General features: G+C 43.8%; 1 protein-coding gene across 10 annotated transcripts in view; it reads right to left on the minus strand.

Moving 5' to 3' along the window:
• The window catches only part of AKAP13 (A-kinase anchoring protein 13), a 322494-nt gene that overhangs the window by 224252 nt on the left and 75687 nt on the right, over window positions 1–22555 (minus strand). For 7 of the 10 annotated variants that reach the window (XM_044933356.2, XM_044933351.2, XM_044933349.2 and 4 more), the window contains exons 1-2: window positions 21957–22059; window positions 8468–8511 (exon numbers count right to left, since the gene is read on the minus strand). In XM_044933356.2, coding sequence (XP_044789291.2) covers window positions 8468–8511; window positions 21957–22044 — 132 coding nt within the window. In that variant the 5' untranslated portion in view covers window positions 22045–22059. Of the gene's footprint in view, window positions 1–8467; window positions 8512–21956; window positions 22060–22555 lie in introns of those variants that run through there. The other 3 variants (XM_044933352.2, XM_044933353.2, XM_044933355.2) reach the window with 1 other exon arrangement.

A 22555-nucleotide genomic window follows, 5' to 3' on the forward strand; every position in this document is an offset into this window, starting at 1 on the left:
CAGTCTTTAAGAACTATTGATACATGCTGAAATATTTAGGGGGGGAAGGTATGATGCCTGCAACTTTCACACAGTTCAAAAAAATATGTAATAAAGAAAATGGCAAGAAAATCACTTTTAGGTCACATCTAAATGTTAATAAAAGGTGAGCGGAAGTGAAGCTGCATTCTTGTCATTTTTCTGTAAATGTGCACTTTCAAATAAAACATTAAAAATTTTTTTAAAACGTGAGAAATGGAAGACTAAATGTGGGTTACTTAGTTTAAAAAGGACTTTATTTGTGCAAGTCTGTGTTGTGCTGTGCTTAGTCACTCAGTCACATCTGACTCTTTGCAACCCCATGGACTGTAACCCACCAGGCTCCTGTCTTTCGGATTCTCCAGGCAAGAATACTGGAGTGGGTTGCCATGCCTTCCTCCAGGGGTCTTCCTCCAGGGGTCTTCCCAATCCAGGGATCGAACCATGTCTTCCATGCTGCAGGCGGATTCTTCACCATCTGATCCACCAGGGAAGCCTATTTGTGCAAGTCTCCATCACATAAAGTGTAGTGAGATTTGTCATGTTCTAGGTAACAATTATCGGAGAAGGCCGAATGGCACCCCACTCCAGTACTCTTGCCTGGAAAATCCCATGGATGGAGGAGCCTGGTGGGCTGCAATCCATGGGGTCGCTAAGAGTTGGACACAACTGAGCGACTTCACTTTCACTTTTCACTTTTACGCATTGGAGAAGGAAACGGCAACCCACTCCAGTGTTCTTGCCTGGAGAATCCCAGGGACGGGGAAGCCTGGTGGGCTGCCATCTATGGGGTCACACGGAGTCGGACACGACTGAAGTGACTTAGCAGCAGGTAACAATTATGGATAGCAAACCTTGTTTAACAGCTTGGTATATGGAAGAAAGACCACGGGTTTGAGATTTACAATCTCTGGGTAAAGCATATACTAAATGAACCATCTTGGATTCTCATTTCTTCAAGTATTATGAGGGTAAGAAGGAAGCTTCCTTCCCCCTCACAGGATTGTGAAAGAAACAATGTGAAAGTTGCTTAGTCATGTCCGACCCTGTGGACTATACAGTCTACGGAATTCTCCAGGCCAGAATACTGGAGTGGGTAGCCTTTCCCTTCTCCAGGGGATCTTCCCAACCCAGGGATCAAACCCGCCTGCACTGCAGGCGGATTCTTTTACCAGCTGAGCCACAAAGGAAGCCCAAGAATACTGGAGTGGGTAGCCTATCCCTTCTCTAGCGGATCTTCGCAACCCAGGAATTGAACTGGGGTCTCCTGCACTGCAGGCGGACTACACAAGGTTGTAATGAGAATCAAATGATATTCTGTGTGCAAATGTGCATTCTACACCTGGAGGCAGTGTACACATGTGAACTCTTGTTTTTAAGGAGCTGTCATCCAGAAAGGTTATGGGAGATGCAGCTGAGTGCTACGCCAGCTGGTGAAGCAGTCACAGAAAACCAGAGGCTGAAAGAACCACTTGTGAAATCGCATCACACGTCGTTCATGAAGGTTCACAAGAGCACGTTTTTGGAAAGACTTCCTTTTCTCCCCAAAAGCGATTCATCCATGAAAGAAACAGCAGAAACTTTTAATCCCACTGTCCTTGGGCGAATGAGAGTCGGATCTCCTTTAAAACATTCTTCCATTCAAGGATGTTCCATTTACATCAAAACACGGATCTTAAAAATGACTACAGAATACGAAAACTGTTTCTCCTCAAATGGGGAATCCAAAACAACATGCTTCAACTGCCTAAGAATGCAGTCTGCCTGGGGCCCAGCACTCTGCCTTACGATAAATCCACTGTCCCTGAGAGGCCAGACCTGACCGTGAGCCAGAGGCTGGGGTTCAGAGGACACTCAGAGGTGGGCTTCAGCTGTGAGAGAAGGCAGGCCTGTGGGAGTCACCCAAGGGTCTGTGAAACCCTTCCAGGTCAGGTTTTTCCCTGTCTCCTCGCTGAGTCTCCAGTTTCCTCCAGGAGAGGACACACCCCGCCCCCTCTCCGCCCAAGCCCAGCCCTGGCTGCAGAGCTCTGCACTTGTTGCCTTGGGCTGGAACACTGGGCCCAGATCCACACACAGCTGGCTCGTACCGGTCACTCAGGGCTAAGCCTAAATGGCCAGTCCACTCTGCCCCCTAGCTAGAGGTACTCCCCAACCCCTTCCCCGAGCACCCCTAAAAGAGCCCCTACTCAGACACAGCCACATCACATCCTCTTGTTTTATTTTCATGAAACTGTTCTTCCAGGCATTTTCTTGTTTAAGAGTTATGCCTTGTCCTCACTATAATGCAAGCAGCCCAAGAGCCTTCCGCTTTGTTCCTGGCTAAATTCCCAGCCTTTGAAAAGGGGTCCTCACAAAGCAGGCATCTAAGAACTCCCCAGCTCTAACCCCAAATTCACTCCCAGTACTAATGTGTGACTGAAATTTAAGAATTCCAGGGATAAAAGGCCAAAAGTTCAAATGCAGCCCAGATTTCTGGAACTCATCTTTCGACTCAACTTCACCTTCTCTTGCTATAGTCCACCATCCTAATTCTATTCACTCTTTTATCTTTCGTCTCTTCTTAGAGTCAAAAGTACCAATTTCTTACAAATGACTCAAACTCTACTTCGAAACCAACTTTCTCAGCCCACAGTTCCAAGCCCACCTCTCCTGCTGTAAATGGAACATCAACATGCCCTCAAACATGTTTAAAGAACAAAGCCATCACCTGCCTCCTTTTTCCACATCTGGCAATGGCACAGGCTGCCATTCACATTCAAGTTCTCAATCCACCATCATTCTTTCGTTTTTAAAGAATTCCGATCTACTGCTTCTTATCAATATTTCTTGCACCTGCCATTGCCTCTCCATTTTTACTTCCACTAAACAATCCAGATGGTAAAGAATCTGCCTGCAATGCAGGAGACCTAGGTTCGATCCCTGGGTCAGGAAGATCCCCTGGAGACCTGGGAATGGCTAGTCATTACAGCATTCTTGCCTGGAAAATTCCATGGACAGAGGGGCCTGGCGGGTTACAGCCCATGGGGTCGCAAAGAGTCGGATACATCTGAATACCCAGCACTTTATCCAACAATCCAGGCCCTTACCACCTAGAGGGGTGTAACTAAACCTGTCTAAGTTTTTACCACCACCACCCAACGGTCCTGAAACTGCGATTCTTATCAACATTCATCTGGCAATCATCAGTATTTTTGTAGAGGCTGAGGCAAACACCTGACCTGGTAACGTAACCAGCTGATCTAACACAAAGGGTGTAGTTGCAAAATCAGAGAGCTGACAGGCAAGGAAACCAAGGCACAGCCAGGTCACAGTTCCTGGCACCCAAAGTTCCAGGTTCCGTGTGTTCCACCATTAACAGTCCACAAAAATCACCCATTGCAATAGCTTCACTGAAGCATTCGACAGTGCTGCTGCCTGTGAAATCCGGGACATTCCTTACATTTTAACTACTGCAGCTTTTTGTGGACTTGCTTTTATGCAAAGCCTGGTTAAGATGTTTATTTGGAATATTTGGAATCCAGCCTATTTTTCTTAACTTTCAGGTAAAAGTTATTCTCAGTGTACATTGTTTTTCCTTATTAACTAGGAGTTTTCTCTCTTCTGTTGATGACATACACCCTAGCATATCTCAAATCATTAAGAAAAATTTCAACACACTCTATTATTTTGCTTAGTACATGTTGAGGTGCAGAGAATTGACTCCCTCACCAACAGACTGCCTTGTTAACAGTTACGGCAGCTCTCCCATCCCGGGAGTTACACTCACCAACCCCCAGTAGAGGCTTGAAACCATGGACAGTCCTGACTCTATATATATATATATATATGGAACATGTTTTTTCCCCTACACACACACACTTGTGATAAAGTTTACAAACTAGGCACAGTAAAGAGATTAACAATAACTAATAACAAAATAGAACAAAATAACAATTCTACAATGAAATAAAAATGAGGTGAATGTGGTATCTCCCTCCTCCTCTCAGAATATCTTACTGTACAAATTTGATGCCTTTTCCATCTTAAATAAAGCACTTATCACACTTTGTGCCTGTTTGAATTTGAGGTGCAAAAGCAAAAATAGCATGAATTTCTTTTTCCTTCCTCACAATTTCATGGCTAAAAGATTCATTCTTATCATAGATCTTAGCAACCTCAGCATATGAAATTTTTTTTTTCCTTTTCACTTCAAGGCTCCTCATCAGTGTATCTGAATTGCCAGCCTCATTAGTCTTGCACTCTGGGGCCCCTGGTAAGTAAAGTAAGGGTCACGTGAACACAGCACTGAGGTACCACAGATGATCTGATAACCCAGACAGACGCTAAGTGACCAGTGGGCAGGACACACTGGCAAAAGGGATGATCCATGTCCCCTACAGGATGAAGCAGGACAGAGCAAGATTCCACCGCACCACTCGCAACAGCGGGAAACTTAAAACTTATGAATCATGGGGCTTCCTGGTGGTCCAATGGCTAAGATCCTGTGCTTCCATGCAGGGGGTGGGTTCGATCCCTGGTCAGGAAAGTAAGATCCTGCATGCCTCTTAGTGCAGTCATAAATAAATAGATAAAATACATGCATTGTTTATTTCTGCAATTTTCCATATAATATTATCACCATGGTGACTGCAGGTAACTGAAACCACAGAAAGTGAAACTGTGATGCTAGATCACTAGAAAAGTCAAGGGGGCATGACTATGCTTTGCTTCACCCAAACAGTGGAAACCCCTGAGCCCTGCCTTAGTTCACTGAAAATGGTCTTCCTGGTAGAGCCTGTCCAACTATACTAAACACCTAAGTCATATATAAAAGCACTAAGTATATTCTTCAGAACTGATTTTTAAGAGTCTTGCTTCCCTAACAGAATGAAGCTTTTTTATGCTTCACAAGTTTTACAGTGATTGCTATGACTAAGCACCCCAAAATACAGATGTAAATCACAATTTACCACCAATGAGCTGCGTGACCTTATCACAGTATCTTCAGAATGCATTTCCTCATCTCTAAAATGGAGAGGTTGAAGCAGGTATCATCTATAGCCTCTGTTAGTTCTCAACTTCTCAGATTCAATGATGGCAAGACAAGAAAATTTCTAACTGACCTCTCGGCCTCTGCTCGCTCCTTCTAAATTATCCCACACACTACTAACTGAGTTTCCCAAACTACCACTGTATTAGCTTTCTACTGCTGTTACAACAAACTACCACAAACTCAGAGGCTAAAACAGCACAGGTTTTACTATCTTATACTTCTGGAGGTCAGAGGCCTGAACGGCTTTCACTGGGCTAAAACAAGGATGTCCGTGTTCCTTCTGAAGGTCCTAAGGGAAAGCTGTCTGCCTGCTTTTCCCAGCTTCGAGAGGCTGCAATCCTTGGCTCATGGACCCTTCCTCGTTCAAAGCCAGCAGCGTGGCATCTACAATCTCTGCCTCCCTCTCTCACTTAGGAACCTTCGTGATTACACTGGTCTATCCAGATAATTAAAGGATAAACGATAAACTCTGGTTTCCAGATCTTTAACTTACTGAAATCTGTGAAGCCCCGTTTGCCACGTGAGATAAACACTCGCAGGTTCTGGGAATCAAGACGTGGACACACGTGAACCATTATTCTGTCTGCCACAACTATGCAGTCATATCAGCCCGTAACTAAACTCATTCAACGGCCAAAAGCAGACAAAAACACCAGGAGAAAACCTGCACAGACACAAAAATACTAGTAAACCAGATCTAGCAACACAGAAAAAGGATTATACACCATGACCAAATGAGATTAACCCCAGGAAAGAAAGGCTGGTTTAATGATTAAAAATCAATCAATGTAATACAATCATGGAATGAAAGAAAAAACCCACACAATACATCTCAACAGACAGAAGAAAATATTCAACAACAAAATTCAGCAGTTTTCATGATAAAAATACTCAAATTAGGAAGAGAAGAGAACCTCCTCAACCTGATGAAGTCTCATATGAAAACTCACAGCTAACGTCATACTAATGTTAACAGTGAAAGACTGGATGCCTTCACTTTAAGATTAGAAACAAGATAGGGATGTCTCCTCTCACTATTTTAGTCAACTCTGCATTGAATTGAAGGTTCTCCTCAGGGCAATTAGGCAAGAAAAAGAAATAAGAAGACCGGGAAGACAAAAACTATGTCTATTTTCAACAGGGCTTCCCAGGTGGAGCTAGTGGTAAAAACCCTCCTGCCAATGCAGGAGACATAAGAGACGCAGGTTCAATCCCTGGGTTGGGAAGATCCCCCGGAGGAGCACATGGCAACCCACTCCAGTATTCCTGCCTGAAGAATCCCATGGATAGAGGAGCCTGGCAGGCTATGCTCCACAGGGTTGCAAAGTTGGACACAACTGAAGCGCGACTTAGCATGCACAGCACATTTGCAGCTGACATGATCCTGGATATAGAAAATCCTGAAGAATCCACTTAAAAAAGTACTAGCTAATAAGTTCAGCAAGACTGTAGATTAAAAGATCAATGTACAAAAATCAACTACATTTCTACACCAGTAATGAGCTATCTAAAAATGAATTTAAGAAAACAGTATCATTTACAATAGCATCAAAAAGGATATAATACTTAGGAATAAATTCTACAAAAATTAAAGACATGTACACTGGAAACTATCAATCACTGTTGAAAGAAACTTAACCAAGGAAGGATGACATAAATGAAAGGAACAGAATTGAGTGTCTAGAAATAATTCAACTGATTCTCAACAAAAGTGCCCAAGAAAAATCAATGGGGGAAGAATAAAGTTGGGCACCTCCACAAAAATCTGCTGTTCACAGCAGCATTCACCTTAACAGCCAAAAAGTAGAAACAGCCTAAATGCCCATCAACTGAGGATTGGATAAATAACACATAATATGTCCATATAATGGATTATTATCTGTCAATAAAAAGGAACAAAGTATTCATACTCATTCGGATATATACCTTATATATAAGCTGTTAAGTGAAAGAGACCAGTCACAAAAGGTCAGATACTGCATGACTCCATTTATATGAAATTTCCAGAACAGGTAAAACCATAAGGACAGGAAGTAGAGAGCAGATGCCCAGGGCTGAGGGAGGGGAACTGGTGAGCGGCTGCTAAAGGATGTGGGGTTTCTGTTTAGGCTGCTGAAAAGCGCCCTGAAGATGACACAACCGTGAAAACACTAAAACCATGGAACTGTACACTTTAAACGGGTGGATTTTACAGTGTGTGAACTTTATCTCAGTTGTTTTCTTATGTCCAAGGTATTAAATTCATGTGCAAACCCACTGGTGAACATAATAAATGGTCTCCAAGTGGCCTGGAAGGAATTTAAGAACGCAAGATATCGCCTATGAACACATGTTTTGCTTTGTATGAAGAGCAATCATATGACTGCTCTATGTTAGGAAAGTATATGACTTTTACTAACACAGCATGGTTAAGAAAATAAACACAAAACAGGAATAGCCAGTTTGAACATCATTAAAAGCCCCTCAGTGGTCACAAAATAAACTGCGCACACTTTAGTGTGCTTCCACAGCTGAGCATCACCCACCTCTTTAGATCTGACTCGCATCCCCATGAACACAAACCCAGCGGGGCCAGACTCTGCCTGCTCACCGCACACCACGCTCACTGCCACCCAACCCTCTACCTTCCGGTCTGTGTCCTCAACAAACTCGGAGCATTTTTCAGACAATGAAACGATCCTTAACCTTCATGATTAAGGATCTGCCTGAAGTCCTGCCTGAAGTCCTGTGCCATCAAAAAAACTTTTATCACCTCTCCAGACCACGGGAACAGCAAACCCCCCGGCCCCTCACAAGCCGAGCTACACCTCTAGGACAGCTGCTCACCCACCAGGCACTTTTCATCACCTCGATTCGGCTAACTCACTCTTACAACAGTTTTTTTTTTTAAACAAACAAAAACACCTAGAATTTACTTTTTTCAGCCTCAATTCATTCATTTCTCCATTTCATCTTATAATCTCCTCACTTTCTAAGGAGATGATGGCTTTCACCCAGGTTCTTAAAAGAAAATAGCCCTTTTGCCAGTGACAGAGCGCCCCCTAGTCGTGGCACAGAGTAACGGCAACGGCAGGAGGAAGCTGGACACACTGCTTCTACAGAAATGAACTGTGGGTTAAAAGAAGTTGTAGAGTCATTTTGCAGGGCAATGCAACTGCTTTATACCTGCATCTTATCTACCCGACCAGTCTACCACACAAGGCTTACAGGTGTGACTTGTTCTCTGCTCAGTTACATGTATTATTCATCATTTAATATTCACTAAATCAAATTCAATTTCTGATGTGCATTATGTCAATATATTCATATGTAGATGGTTCAACATTCCTTTGATAATCACAGGAGAACATTTTTGAGTTTATTATAAAAATTAAACAGCAGAAGTAAGGATAAAATGAAATCTGGTGATTTACTCACATATAATGGAGCTTGCTGTGGATTAAGTTTCATGACCCAGGACACTGGAACAGAAAAGAGAGAAATAAATGAGAATAAAATTAAAAGTTATCATCAAAAATTTAAAACCCACTGGAAAAGTCCTAGATGTCAAGCAAGGTCACATGAGCAAAATCAGGAGTCTGGGGTTACAGATACCCAGCTTTCCTCAGAGATTTGTTAACAGAAGTTCAAGGACTGCAGCATGCCTTGTGGCCCAGATTCCATCTTTACAAGTGCGGAGAAAGAAGTTCTGATTGAAAAACAAAGACAAAAGTCTCTGCAGTCATAGGAGATGTTTCAACAACCAACCAACAGGATATTAAAAGCAGTTACCAAAAAAAGAACAGTGCGTGCGCAAGTTACACTTTTATATAATCCCCCAAACTCATAAGATGCTTCCCCCAGTTACCTCTAGGGCACTCAGGGCGGAGGGGAGACCACGAGACAGCCCTCTTCCTCTCAGAGGAGGGCCTACAGGTGGCCTCCGTCCACTAGAAGCTGTTGGTCTCCTGAAAATCAGCAGCTGGATTCCCTGTCATTACCCCTCTAAATGAATTCTCACAAAAATCTTAGGAAGAACTTTAGAGAAGACTTACAGCATTATATAATACATTTGTGAATACTGAGAAGCTCACCTTGGTGATTTGACCAGGATTTCATCTAAGCTAAAATCATCGTAGTCCAGAATTACTTCAGACAGACAAATCTTTTGTTAAATAAACCAATCTCAGAATAAGCTAATCCCATCTTCGTAAGAATCCGAGAAGAAGACCCAAGTAATTTCATTCTAATAGATTTTGAGTGTCTTGTTCATAATAGGGGACCTGATCAATTACGATCTAGCAGTATTTAAAAAAAAAAAAAAGTACAGGAACAGCACTCAAGGTGCAAAAAGAAAAAGATAAAATCCCATACTTGGCAAGATGCCAGACAAGATCACAAAAACATAATAATCAAAATGCCAACAGCATAAATTAGAAATCAAAGACCAAATTTTAGAATAAAAAGCAACGCCTGAGCAACCACACACAGCTCAAATAACAGAATCCTCTCAGTATTAAAACTTTTTTACAAATCGGCCAATTTAGTCAGGTTGTGAGTCTGAGGATCAAAGGCTCACCCCAAAAACAGTTAACACACACCTCTAGGGAAAAAGATAAATCTATAACCAGACTCCCACGCACAATCATCTCCAACCAGTAGCAGGCCATGGGTTTCATTAACTCTGCTGCAAGACGTGCCCACAGCCAGGTGGCCCCACAGGGACTGACCACCTCCCCTGCCTGCCCTGTTCGCCCTCTAGTCCACACCCCCACCCCACCAACACACACACAATAACAGACCCGCCAAACATACACACACACACACAATAACAGACCTGCCAAACACACACACGCACGAACATACACACAATAAGAGACTCGCCAAACACACACACGCACGAACACACACGAGAGACCCGCCCAACACACACACACACAAACAGACCCGCCAAACACACACACGCACGAACATACACACAATAAGAGACCCGCCAAACACACACATGCACGAACACACACGCAATTAGAGACCCACCAAACACACACACGCACGAACACACACACACAATAAGAGACCCACCCAACACATACACGCACACACTAACAGACCCGCCAAACACACACACACACACACGAACATACACACAATGAGAGACCCTCCCAACACACACACACACACACACACAAACAGACCCACCAAACACACACACAAGGCTTGTTTGTCCTCTAGTCTACATCTCCACCTGCCCAACACACACACACAATAACAGATGCGTCCAACACACACACACACACACACACACACACACACACACACGGCTTAGGGCACTCTTTCCTTCCTGTCAGGCTTCATTTAATGATTCTGTACCCTTAGGTGCTAAAATCACCTACAAAAATCCACACTGAAAACCAAACTTGAGAAATGGAGCAATAGTCAACTCTTTTAGAAAACCTTTGTTTTTATAACCAACAGATTCAAAAAGCAAGCATGGATGATTTAAAAAAAAAAAAAAAAACAGGAAAAAAGGAAGATTGAGGATGGAATACTTTCTCAACACGTTAAATATCCATTTAACTTAAAATTAAGCACCATGCTCACTAGTCTTTTAATCAGCTTTCTAGGTCCTGTTCAGACTTGCCTGGGACAAAAGACTGAAAGAATCTATAAATGCACGAACCAAATCCATTTGCTTTAACTGACTTATGAAGTATTGCTGACCATCCAACAGAAGAAACATCAGTGGAAACCAAAACAAGAAGTAACACCTTGTAACCAGACCTGTAAGGTTTGGAGAAATCTATGGAGACAGACTGGTGACCTACCACCCTTCCAATGTTTCCTGATTTGCCAGAAGACCCAGAATGACTGTTGTGTACCAGGAACACAAACAAACTTCTCTGACGTGCCCGCTGCATCTGGGCGAAGGGTCTCACGATGCCCTCTCAACTATCTGCAATCGTGGACTCGCCTCAACTTATTTCAAAGCCAGAACCCATACAAGTTATTCTGATATGAGGATTAAAGAGGGCTGACAAACTGTCTGTCCACCCACACTGGTCAAAGGGACAGTTCATTGTTATGCTGGCAACACAGGCTGCTGGAAGAATAAATCTGTCAGAAGTCATCAAGGTAATGACCCTAGAAGCATCCGATTGCTAAATTCAGACTGCCTTTACGCTTCTTCAATGCTGACAAACCAGGGGAAAGCAAGGACTAACATTTATAGAGCTTTATAGCCAATATCAATAACGTCAGATATGCAGATGACACCACCCTTATGGCAGAAAGTGAAGAGGAACTAAAAAGCCTCTTGATGAAAGTGAAAGAGGAGAGTGAAAAAGTTGGCTTAAAGCTCAACATTCAGAAAACGAAAATCATGGCATCTGGTCCCATCACTTCATAGGAAACAGATGGGGAAACAGTGTCAGACTATTTTGGGGGCTCCAAAGTCACTGCAGATGATGACTTCAGCCATGAAATTAAAAGATGCTTACTTCTTGGAAGGAAAGTTATGACCAACCTAGACAGCATATTCAAAAGCAGAGACATTACTTTACCAACAAGGTCTGTCTAGTCAAGGCTATGGTTTTTCCAGTGGTCATGTATGGATGTGAGAGTTGGGTTGTGAAGAGAGCTGAGCGCCGAAGAATTGATGCTTTTGAACTGTGGTGCTGGAGAAGACTCTTGAGAGTCCCTTGGACTGCAAGGAGATCCAACCAGTCCATCCTAAAGGAGACCAGTCCTGGGTGTTCATTGGAAGGACTGATGCTGAGGCTGAAACTTCAATACTTTGGCCACCTCATGCGAAGAGTGGACTCATTGGAAAAGACCCTGATGCTGGGAGGGATTGGGGGCAGGAGGAGAAGGGGACGACAGAGGATGAGATGGCTGGATGGCATCACCGACTCAATGCACATGAGTTTGGGTGAACTCTGAGAGTTGGTGATGGACAGGGAGGCCTGGCGTGCTGTGATTCACGGGGTCGCAAAGAGTTGGACACGACTGAGCGACTGAACTGAACTGAAAACCAATATCATTTTTTTTTAATGCGGACCACTTTTAAAGTTTTTATTGAAATTGTTACCATTTTTCTTTTGTTTCATGTTTTGGTTTTTTGGCCACAAAGCATGTGGGATTTAAGCTCCCTGACCAAAAATCGAACCCACAACACTCCTGCAATGGAAGGCGAAGTCTTAACCTCTGGACAGCCAGGGAAGTCCCTCCAACACCATTTTTAATCCCCTTTTAAAAACTACTATTTTCCCCATTTTTTTCCCATCTCACTGGTTGGGGAGGGGGGTGTTTCCTTTCAATGATTGAATTACTTAATATCACCATAAGAGGTGGATGAACCTAGAATTCAAGCCCAGTCTGATGTCACCAACCGACCTGCCCTGCCTGCCTCTAGCCCTCATTCTACAGACAGCACAGACTCTCCTCAACTTCATTAATTCAAGCATCACTGGGCATCTACAGTGTGCTGGGCACCCTGCTCAAGGCATTGAGAGTACAAACAGAGCTTATCTGAGGACCAACAGAGAAAAAGCACTAGTGAGAGCTACGGGAAAGCATCAGTGAAAAGGGGACAGGCAATGAGTAGGATACAGTTTTAAATACGAGGCTGAGGGAAGGCCTCCTGGGGTGAGTTTTACCCCCACAGCGAAAGAGATTAAGAAAGCAAGTAATACAAATTAATAGATGAAAGACCCTCAAACTGGTCCTAAAACCGAGAACTCAAGAGTTCTGATGCTAAACCATCAAACACTTACTATATACAGTGCATCAACTTATTTCACACATTTAAACAGACTTAATTTACTTGAGAACTGTGTTCTAAAAAAGGAGACTACGTATTACAGGAAGGCAATCTTCTCAGTCAGAGCAAACGCACTTGAAAACCAACCTATACCCCAAGCCCAGTTTGGAGACCACTGGAGTCTTTGCTTTGTCAACAGACTTTTTCTCAAGAGGAAAATTAAGAGCACCATGTCTATCCAATCATTTGATCAAGGAATTTTAAGAGAAAATCTTAAAATGTTTTCTGTCTCTGATATCAAACTAGTGAATGACTTCACAAGCACAACATGTGACTGACGCTGTGCGGCCAGTCAAGGCTGCACGCCATTTGAACGAGACCATGAAGAAAATGAACTATCAAAATGCAAAGATTTAAATGGTATAATATTAGGTATGTCTACCAACTCTGCCACTCCACAGTAACCTGTTACAGTTTTGGGGAAGTCATAAACTCGGGTGTGTGTGAAATAATAGTAATAACAAGCACAGTAAGTGTATTTATTCATCCCACATTTTGAGTTTTATTTCAAAATGCTCCGAGAAAAACCAAACACTTTGCTGCTGTATAAATGGAACATGTTCACTTTATGTCAAAACAGGCTCCCCCAGTTTTAATGCAGCTGTGTCAATCCTGTACGTCTACACGCCCTGCCACAACGCCCACACGCAAGAAGTCTCAGGGTGGACACCGAGGCTGCATCCATGCCCCCTCACTGTGCGCTCTGTCGTGCCCAACTCTGCGACCCTATGGGCTGCAGCCTCCCAGGCTCCTCTGTCCATGGGATTCTCCAGCCAAGAGTACAGGAGTGGGGTTGCTGTGCCCTCCTCCAGGGGATCTTCCCAACCCAGGGATCGAACCCAGGTCTCCCGCACTGCCCACAGTGCAGGCAGGTAGTTTTATTACTAGTTTCTTACGGAATCTCCACCCTGTTCTCTATAATGGCTGTAATCAATTGACATTCCCACCAACAACGCAAAAGGCTTCCCTTTTCTCCAAACCCTCTCCAACATTTACTATTTGTAGATTTTTTGGTGAGGGGCTTTCTGACTGGTGTGAGGTGATACCTCATTGTATTTTCGATTTGCATTTCTCTAATAATGAGCAGCCTTGAACTGCAAGGAGATCCAACCAGTCAATCTTAAAGGAAATCAGTCCTGAATATTCATTGGAAGGGCAGATGCTGAAGCTGAAACTCCAATACTTTGACCACCTGATGCGAAGAACTGATACACTGGAAAAGACCCCAATGCTGGGAAAGATTGAAGTTGGGAGGAGAAGGGGAAAACAGAGGTTGAGATGGTTGGATGGCATCACTGACATGATGGACATGAGTTTGCATAGGCTCCAGAAGTTAACAGATGGACAGGGAGGCCTGGCGTGCTGCAGTCCATGGGGTCGCAAAGAGTCGGACACGACTGAGTGACTGAACTGAATAATAAGCAACCTTGAGCATCTTTTCATGTATTATTGGCCATCTATTTGGAGAAATATCTGTTTAGGTCTTCTGCCCATTTTTTGACTGGGCTATTAGTTTTTCTGCTGTTGATCTGCATAAGCTGCTTATATATTCCGGAGATTAACCCTTTGTCAATTGTTTCATTTGCAATTGTTTTCTCCCATTTTGACAGTGGAGCTCAAATCAGGTGCTCTGTGACTATCCAGAGCGGTGAGAGGGAGGTTCAAGAGGGCGGGGACATATGTCTACCTATGGCTGATTCATGCAGCAGAAATCAACACAATAAAAAGCAATTATCCTCCTATTAAAAATATAAAAGAGAGAAAGAGGGAAAAAAAAAGTCTCAGGGTGCTGCTGATTAGAGAAGCAAAGACTTGCAACGATCCCTTCCTGTACTTTAACATAAACTAGCATCAGCCTTTTCCTCACAGGGTGCAAAGCACAGCCCATCATCAGAATATACTAGCACTGGGCGTGCAGTGCTGACCAAGTTTACAGTAGCAAAAGTTCTGGAATGTTTTGCACCTCGCTCTACCTGAAAAATGACGGGGCAGAAACTCAGTCACTACACAGGATCACAATAAGCCTGTGTGACTAGTTTGCGGGACAGACAGGACAGAAAGCACTTCCAACAACCAATGTGCCTGAGCAAACAAATGCAAAATCTTACCAGGTAAACCCCCCCCGCCCCGCCCCGAAGAAAAAATACACACCTAAATAAAAATTGGAATCCTTAATAAGTGTCAGCAAACATATCTGTAAAAAGTCAAACAGTAAATATTTTAAGCTCTGCAGGCATAGGGTTTCTGCTGCCATATGTATGACTGGGTGCGGCCGTGTTCCAATAAAACTTTATTTACTAAAAGAGGCAGAAGTCTAGGTTCAGCCAGTGGATCACAGAATGCCAACTCTTGGTCAAAAGCTAAAAAAAAAACCAACTCAATAATCCAAAGAAACATTATGTCCTCATTCAACAGTTTTATATGTCTCAAAGATATTTTCCATCTTAAAAAAAAAAGAAAAAGAAAAAAAAAGCAAGCATGTCTCAATACAGGAAAGGCATAAGTCCCCTGTTACAACAGACCTAGAAAGGAGTAAAAAGACCTGTTTTTTCCCCTCAATGTCAAACTGAATAAATCTGCCAGCTTTACTAGAGGTCCCTAGAGCAAAGCAAAGCAATTAAAACAAGAATGTCTGCACCCATACATCTGTAAACATAAACCAAACTCACTATTCTTCGGTCACAGTCACACTTTACACTAAAGAAGCCTTTAACAGGTGCTCCTGTTAAAGCCAAATGTTCAAGGAGGGGCAGCGGGCAAGTCACAGTGCCCCCAACACCACAGCAGGTAATTATACTGAAAACTCTCTTTTCCTAAGGACTAGCTGTCCACGCCTGACAAACTCAGCCTGGTTTTTGCCATTCACAACAGGGAAGCATCTAAATCCACAAAAAAGATGTGCCAACTGCCCCCGAAACACAACCACCCCAGTCTCATTAAGGCAAGGACAGCTGTTTGGGATGCAGCCAGGCATAGATAGAGTATTTCTACCTGCAGGGTATTTCCATGGAAAAGTGTGCTTCAGATGAATTTCCATGGCCAGGGACCTGGCTACGACTGGGCTAGAATAAATCCTTCAAAACCCACAAACATCTGGGTGGGGGTTAACATGGAAATGACAACGCATACTCTGGATTCTTGCAGAACGGTCAACATTCAGGTCTTCCTCAAGGAAAACAACAAGATTCAAAAGACTCTCTCCTTCATTCCTAAGGAGTCTGGGCTGCTGGCTATAAACATGTCATGCACTGGCTGAGGGCAGGAGCCAGGAATTCTGAACAACAGAAAAGGAAGCACAGTAAAGGGGTAGACAGGCTTTTCCTGGTGAGGATGTCAAGTTCTACAAAAAAAAAAAAAAAATACTACACATACCAAGTATATTTTCTGAATAAGGAACTGAGGAAATCTTATGGAAGCCTCGTATATGTCCAAGCTCTTCTGTTTAAAGATGCACTCACTGATTAACTGAGCAGTGAGCTTTAAGCAGTGATGCTCAAACCTCAGGGCACATGATCACCTGTTGGCACGTTCTCAGATAATGCCAATTCTTGCCCAGTCCCTCTCTGCCTACTTCCACCATCAGAGTCCAAATCAAAAAACCTAACCTTGTGATGTTTTCCTTTGAAATCACAGCCCACACTTTTGGAAACAGTGTTGAGACTCAGATCAGGTGTCTGGTTCTCACGGCACAGTGAGCCTTGCTCTATCCCACCCTCTCATGACACAGTGCTTACTACACACCAAGAAAAAAGCAAAGCACTAGTCAGAAGAGGGGTGGGAGGGGAAGGGGGTGCCTCGGAGAGGCTGTCAGGACACAGAGTCTAACAGACGGCAATACTCACAGGAAAACAAAAGGATACAGCAAACTGAGACAAAAACCCAACAGCCGCACTCATTTGATTTATTCTTTATCAGTGCTGCATTACCCAGTAGGCAGAATGACCCAGAATTTATGGCAAACACACATACACAATTAGAGTAATTATCGTGGAATAAAACAAATCAGAACTTTGTCACAAGTTTATCAATTAATTAAAATAAAGAAATTAAATTTAATTTTAAAACTCTGATTTTCTCACATTCATCTTAGAACTTGCTCTAAAATTCATATGGGTAAGCACACCATAGTCTTTAGTGACTTGGGCCTCATTTTCTATATATATGTTTATAACATCTGCCTGGCAGGTAAAGACTTAATAATGGTAGATAATCTCATATTACTGAGCCCTTAAAATAGTCCACGGACAGCTAGATGCTGAGCTTTAGGGACAAATATAACTTTGTTACCATTCACTTGCTAAGTCATGTCCAACTCTTTCTGACTCCATGGACTGCAGCAGGTCAGGCTCCTCTGTCCTCCACTATCTCCCAAGTTTAGCTCAAATTCATGTCCACTGAGTTAGTGATGCTATCTAACCATCTCATCCTCTGCCACCCTCTTCTCCTTTTGCTTTCAATCTTTCCCAGGATCAGGGTCTTTTCCAATGAGTTGGCTCTTCGTATCAGGTGGCCAAAGTATTCGAGCTTCAGCATCAGTCCTTTCAATGAATAAAGTGAAAGTGAAAGTTGCTCAGTCGTGTCCGACCCTTTGCAACCCCTATGGGCTATACAGTCCATGGAATTCTCCAGGTCAGAATACTGGAATAGGCCGCCTTTCCTTTCTCCAGGAGATCTTCCCAACCCCGGGATCTAACCCAGGTCTCCCGCAATGCAGGTGGATTCTTTACCAACTGAGTCACAAGGGAAGCCCAAGAATACTGGAGTGGGTAGCCTATCCCTTCTGCAGCGATCTTTCTGATCCAGAAATCGAACCGGGGTCTCCTGCATTGCAGGCAAATTCTTTACCAACTGACCTATCAGGCAGGGCTAATTTCTTTTAGGATTGACTGGTTTGATCTCTTTGCTGTCCAAGGGAGTCTCAAGAGTCTTCTCCAGCACAATTCAAAAGCATCAATTCTTCAGTACTCAGCCTTCTTTATGGTCCAACTGTCATATCCATGTATGGCTACTGGAAAAACCATAGCTTTGACTATATGGACTTTGGTCAGCAAAGCAATGTCTCTACTTTTTAATACACTGTCTAGGTTTGTCATAGCTTTCCTTCCAAGGAGCAAGTATCATTTAATTTCATGGCCGCAGTCACTGTCTACAGTGATTTTGGAGCCCAAGAAAATAAAGTCTGTCACTGTTTCCATTGTTTCCCCATCTATTTGCCATGAAGTGATGGGACCAGATGCCATGATCTTCGTTTTCTGAATGCTGAGTTTTAAGCCAGCTTTTTCACTATCCTCTTTCACCTTCATCAAGAGGCTCTTTAGTTCCTTTTCACTTTCTGCCACTAGATTGATATCATCTGTATATCTGAGGTTGTTAATATCTCTCCCAGCAATCTTGATTCCAGTTTGTGATTCACCTAGCTAGGCATTTCACATGATGTACTCTGCATAGAAGTTAAATAAGCAGGGTGACAATATACAGCCTTATTGTACTCTTTCCTAATTGTGAGCCAGTCCATTGTAGCTTCTTGTTCTGCATACAGGATGTTCAGGTAGACAGGTAAGGTGGTCTGGTACTCTCATCTCTTTAAGAATTTTCCACAGTTTGTTGTGATCCACACAGTCAAAGACTTTAACCTAATCAATGAAGCAGATGTTTTTCTGGAACTCCCTTGCTTTCTCCATGAACTAACAATGTTGGCAATTTCATCTCTGGTTCCTCTGCCTCTTCAAAACCGAGCTTGTGTATCTGGAAGTTCTCAGTTCACATACTTCTGAAATCTAGCTTGAAGGATTCTGAACATAACCTTGCTAGCATGTGAAATGAGCACAACGGTATGGTACCTTGAACATTCTTTGGTATTGCCCTTCTTTAAAATTGGAATGAAAAGTGACCTTTTCTAGTACTGTGGCCACTGCTGAGTTTTCCAAATTTGTTGGCATACTGCATGCAGCACTTTAACAGCATCATCTTTTAGGGTTTTAAATAACTCAGCTGGAATTTCTGAGTAGCCTACTAGACACCTTCCAACCTGGGCTAACCTTCCAGTATCATATTTTTTTGCCTTTTCATATAGTCCATGGGGCAAGAATACTGGGGTGACTGGCCAATAATACCTCCTCCAGTGGACCGTGTTTTGTCAGAACCCTTCACTAGGAGCCGTCTGTCTTGGGTGGCCCTGCACAGCATGACTCAAAGCTTCACTGAGTTACACAAGCCCCTTCGCCATGACAAGGCTGCGATCCATGATAGGGAAATAACACATGGCCCCTACCAGTATCACAAGTGACACACACACTTAAATACTTAATTTACAGTACATTATGATTAGTGCAATAAAAATTTTACAAGGATCAGGAAGGAGCTATAAACCCTCTAGAAGGTGGAGCCCAGACATAGCTTATTGTAGAAGGCCAATGCTGCTGCTGCTGCTGCTAAGTCGCTTCAGTCAATGCTAGGGAAGGTTTAAATACGTAGACACAGCAGGAGATGTGTAATACAGAAAGGAAAGAAAACAAGAACAGAATAGCCAAAGACAAGACAGCGCAGTTAGTTCTTTACAACTATGCAGAAGAATGAGAAAAGCAAGCAGGAGGTGAGGGAAGAAGTCAGGAGAGACACTTGTGTAAATTCACATGCCTCCAAGTTGCCAAGGAAGGAAAGCAGAAGAAAATACACAAAACCACTGTGACACAGTGCTAGCCCAAAGAAATGACAGCCGTACGATGACACGGCATCAACAAATCTCTGCTTTTTTATTACCATCATTTTCTTGGTTTTGCTTTGTCTTCTGTTTTTTTTTAAGCTCAGCTCAAATGTCTAATCATTCACAACTCGTAAAAAGTGCCACTGGAAGGTAATCTCCTGTAGCCTAAATTCAAACCCTGAGAGTGCAAGTATCTGCTGTGGGTTACAACCAGGAAGGCCAGGCTAGAACCCCACAGTGGCTTCCCCAAGGTGCAGCAGGCAAAGACTGGCTTTCCAATCAATATCCAGGGGCCCTGGGATCCTCACCCCAAAACCGAGCCAAACCCTGTGAGCCATGAACTCTATAATTAGAAGGGGTCCCAGAGCAGCCCTCATCACCTCCTTCCCCAGGCAGGAATCACCACCAGTCTGCCTGTCTCTGCTTGTAGACCTGAGCGCCGGGCCTTATCACCTTGAGAAAATCTCTCCATGCTCCATGTGCGGCTCTGACTCAACCTTCCTAAAATGCTGCTTTCACTCTGCAGCTTCCTCTCTGCCTACAAAGTGGTAAGCCATCTCTTACCTCTTAGAAGGTTCTCTGGGGGCACCAGCCTCTTCTCTTTAGGAAGTTCCAGGCAACGGTGCTAAGATCTGCAGGCCTCATAAAAAGGAGCACTGCGTGGATACTCAGTTGTGTCTGACTCTGTGACCTCATGGGCTGTAGCCTCTCAGGCTCCTCTATCCACGGGATTTTCCAGGCAAGAACACTGGAGTGGGCTGCCATTCCCTTCTCCAGGGGATCTTCCCGATCCAGGGATCTCCCGAGTCTCCTGCATTGGCAGGCAGATTCTTTATCACTGAGCTACCAAGAAAGGGAGAGAAAAGCCTAAAAACAGGAAGTGATCACAGTTTGGGGAGTACATTTAACCCGTTAGTTCTTCTAAAGGGGGAGCCCTGAACCTGAAGGATCAGGCCCAGATGCCGCATCTGCACATACACATGGGCTGCTTGGGACGGGCAGCTGCCAAATGGGAGGTTAATAAGCTCAGCACATTTCCTGTGCAAAAAATTCAGCATCATATTTATTTTCCCCCGTGTTTCTATAAGCCACCTGGATGAATAATAAAGATATTAAAGGAACAGATGGCTGAAAAGTGCCCATCTAGATTGGGAAGACAACCTTCTAGCATTTAAGGATTCTTTAGCAGCCCCTACTAGAATACTGTATACTTTTGTCCACCTGATGCGAACAGGTAACTCAATGGAAAAGACCCTGATGCTGGGAAAGAGTGAAGGCAGGAGAAGGGGGCAACAGAGGATGTGATGGTTGGATGGCATCACCGATTTAATGGACATGAACTTGGGCAAACTTCACGAGATGGTGAGGGACAGGGGAGCCTGGCATGCTGCAGTCCATGGAGTCAGGAAGAGTTGGACCTGACGTGGCGACTGAACAACAAAAACAACTAAAATACTGCAGGAATAAAAATGAGAAAGGCAATACAATTCAGAGAAGGACACGGAGTTGGATTTGAGCTGTACAGCTCTTACACTTCTGGCTGCAGTGCCTCCAACAAGCTGTTTAACTGCCAAGCTTCAGTCTCATGTGTAAAATGGGGAGACCTAAGAATAAAAGACGTATATGAAATGTTTATACGATACTAAGCAATGAGAAAATACTCAATAAATTCCGCTCCTATCGTTACTGCCTGGCACGAGTTATGTCTTTAGTCTTCTCAGCATTAATCTCACATCATGTTCAAGGAGCATTTCTCTTGGACCGTCCTAATGGCCGTGCTGACCCTGAATTCTAAATGAAGGGTACTGATGAGAGAAATGGGAACCCCACCAGACACCGCACTCTATTAAATATGCCCTTCATCCCCGGTGACCTCGAGAGGTCATCCAGGCTCCCCCAGAGACCCACCCTGACTTCTCCAAATACTGTTCGGTGCACTATCTGTACCGCCTTATTGAGCGCTCCTCTCCCCCCACAGCAGCCCTGCAGCTCCTACACACCCTCTGCATGCTCCACCCTCGGCCCAGTGCTCACTCCTCTGGCTCAAGATAATACCCTCCGCCCTGCTGATTACTGCTGATAGGCTAATCCACACAGTCAGCAGTAAGTCACACACTGGTATTCTCCCCCTTTATCCCGTGCCTGCCTTTTCCCCTCGGCTTGTTTATGCTGGCCTGCCACACAGCAGAGTCCTCTGGAGCACTCCTCCTCCATACCACCACGGCTCCTGACAGCATCTGGCACGGTACTGAGCACCCAGTAAATACTAAAGAGACTCCTGACTGACATGACCATCACAGACAAATGAATGAGCTTCCCCATACCATTTGATGGCCAAGGGTCCACAGCATGTAAGAACAAAAATCAATCTTCCCCAAAATATCTGAAAGTCCCAGAAGGCTTACCTAGTAGCTCATTATGAAATCCAGCCTGGTTCAACTTACTCAGTTGGCCGGAGAGGTAACAGAGACGAGAGAAAGGGGGAGTGAGCATCAGCTAACTAAACAAGAACCTCAAAGCCAAGGGGAGGGCAGAAGGCAGCGCTCCACGGTGATTGGTACCTTCGGGAAGAGGAACACTCACACATGTTATTTCAATGCTCCCTTGGTGTTTAACACAGGCCTGTGGTTTCCTGCAAAAATGGTTTCTGCTGCTTTGCAGAGACCTACATGGAGGAGAGAGCTCCAAAGGGCTATTCCACAGGTGAGAATCCAGCCGCCAGCTGCATCCTGTTACCCAAAGGAAACGGAACTGTGAGCTGCCAGGACGCCCAGATAGAGGAGAGCAAGACCGTAAATTCAGGAGTGCTGACAATCTTATCACTATGGTAATAAGAATAAACTTTAAATTTAGAAAACTTCGCGCACACACACACAGCTGGGTTTTATGTAAATTAACCTCAGCAGGGGTTAAAAGAGACATCCTGTAAAGAGACTGCCAAGTTGAGGCCTTTCTACTTCCTTCATCCTCCCCAACCTGTATCATCCAAAAAGCAAGCAATAAA

This window comes from Bubalus bubalis, chromosome 20 (genome assembly GCF_019923935.1).
Source record: "Bubalus bubalis isolate 160015118507 breed Murrah chromosome 20, NDDB_SH_1, whole genome shotgun sequence".
Lineage (NCBI taxonomy): Eukaryota > Metazoa > Chordata > Mammalia > Artiodactyla > Bovidae > Bubalus > Bubalus bubalis.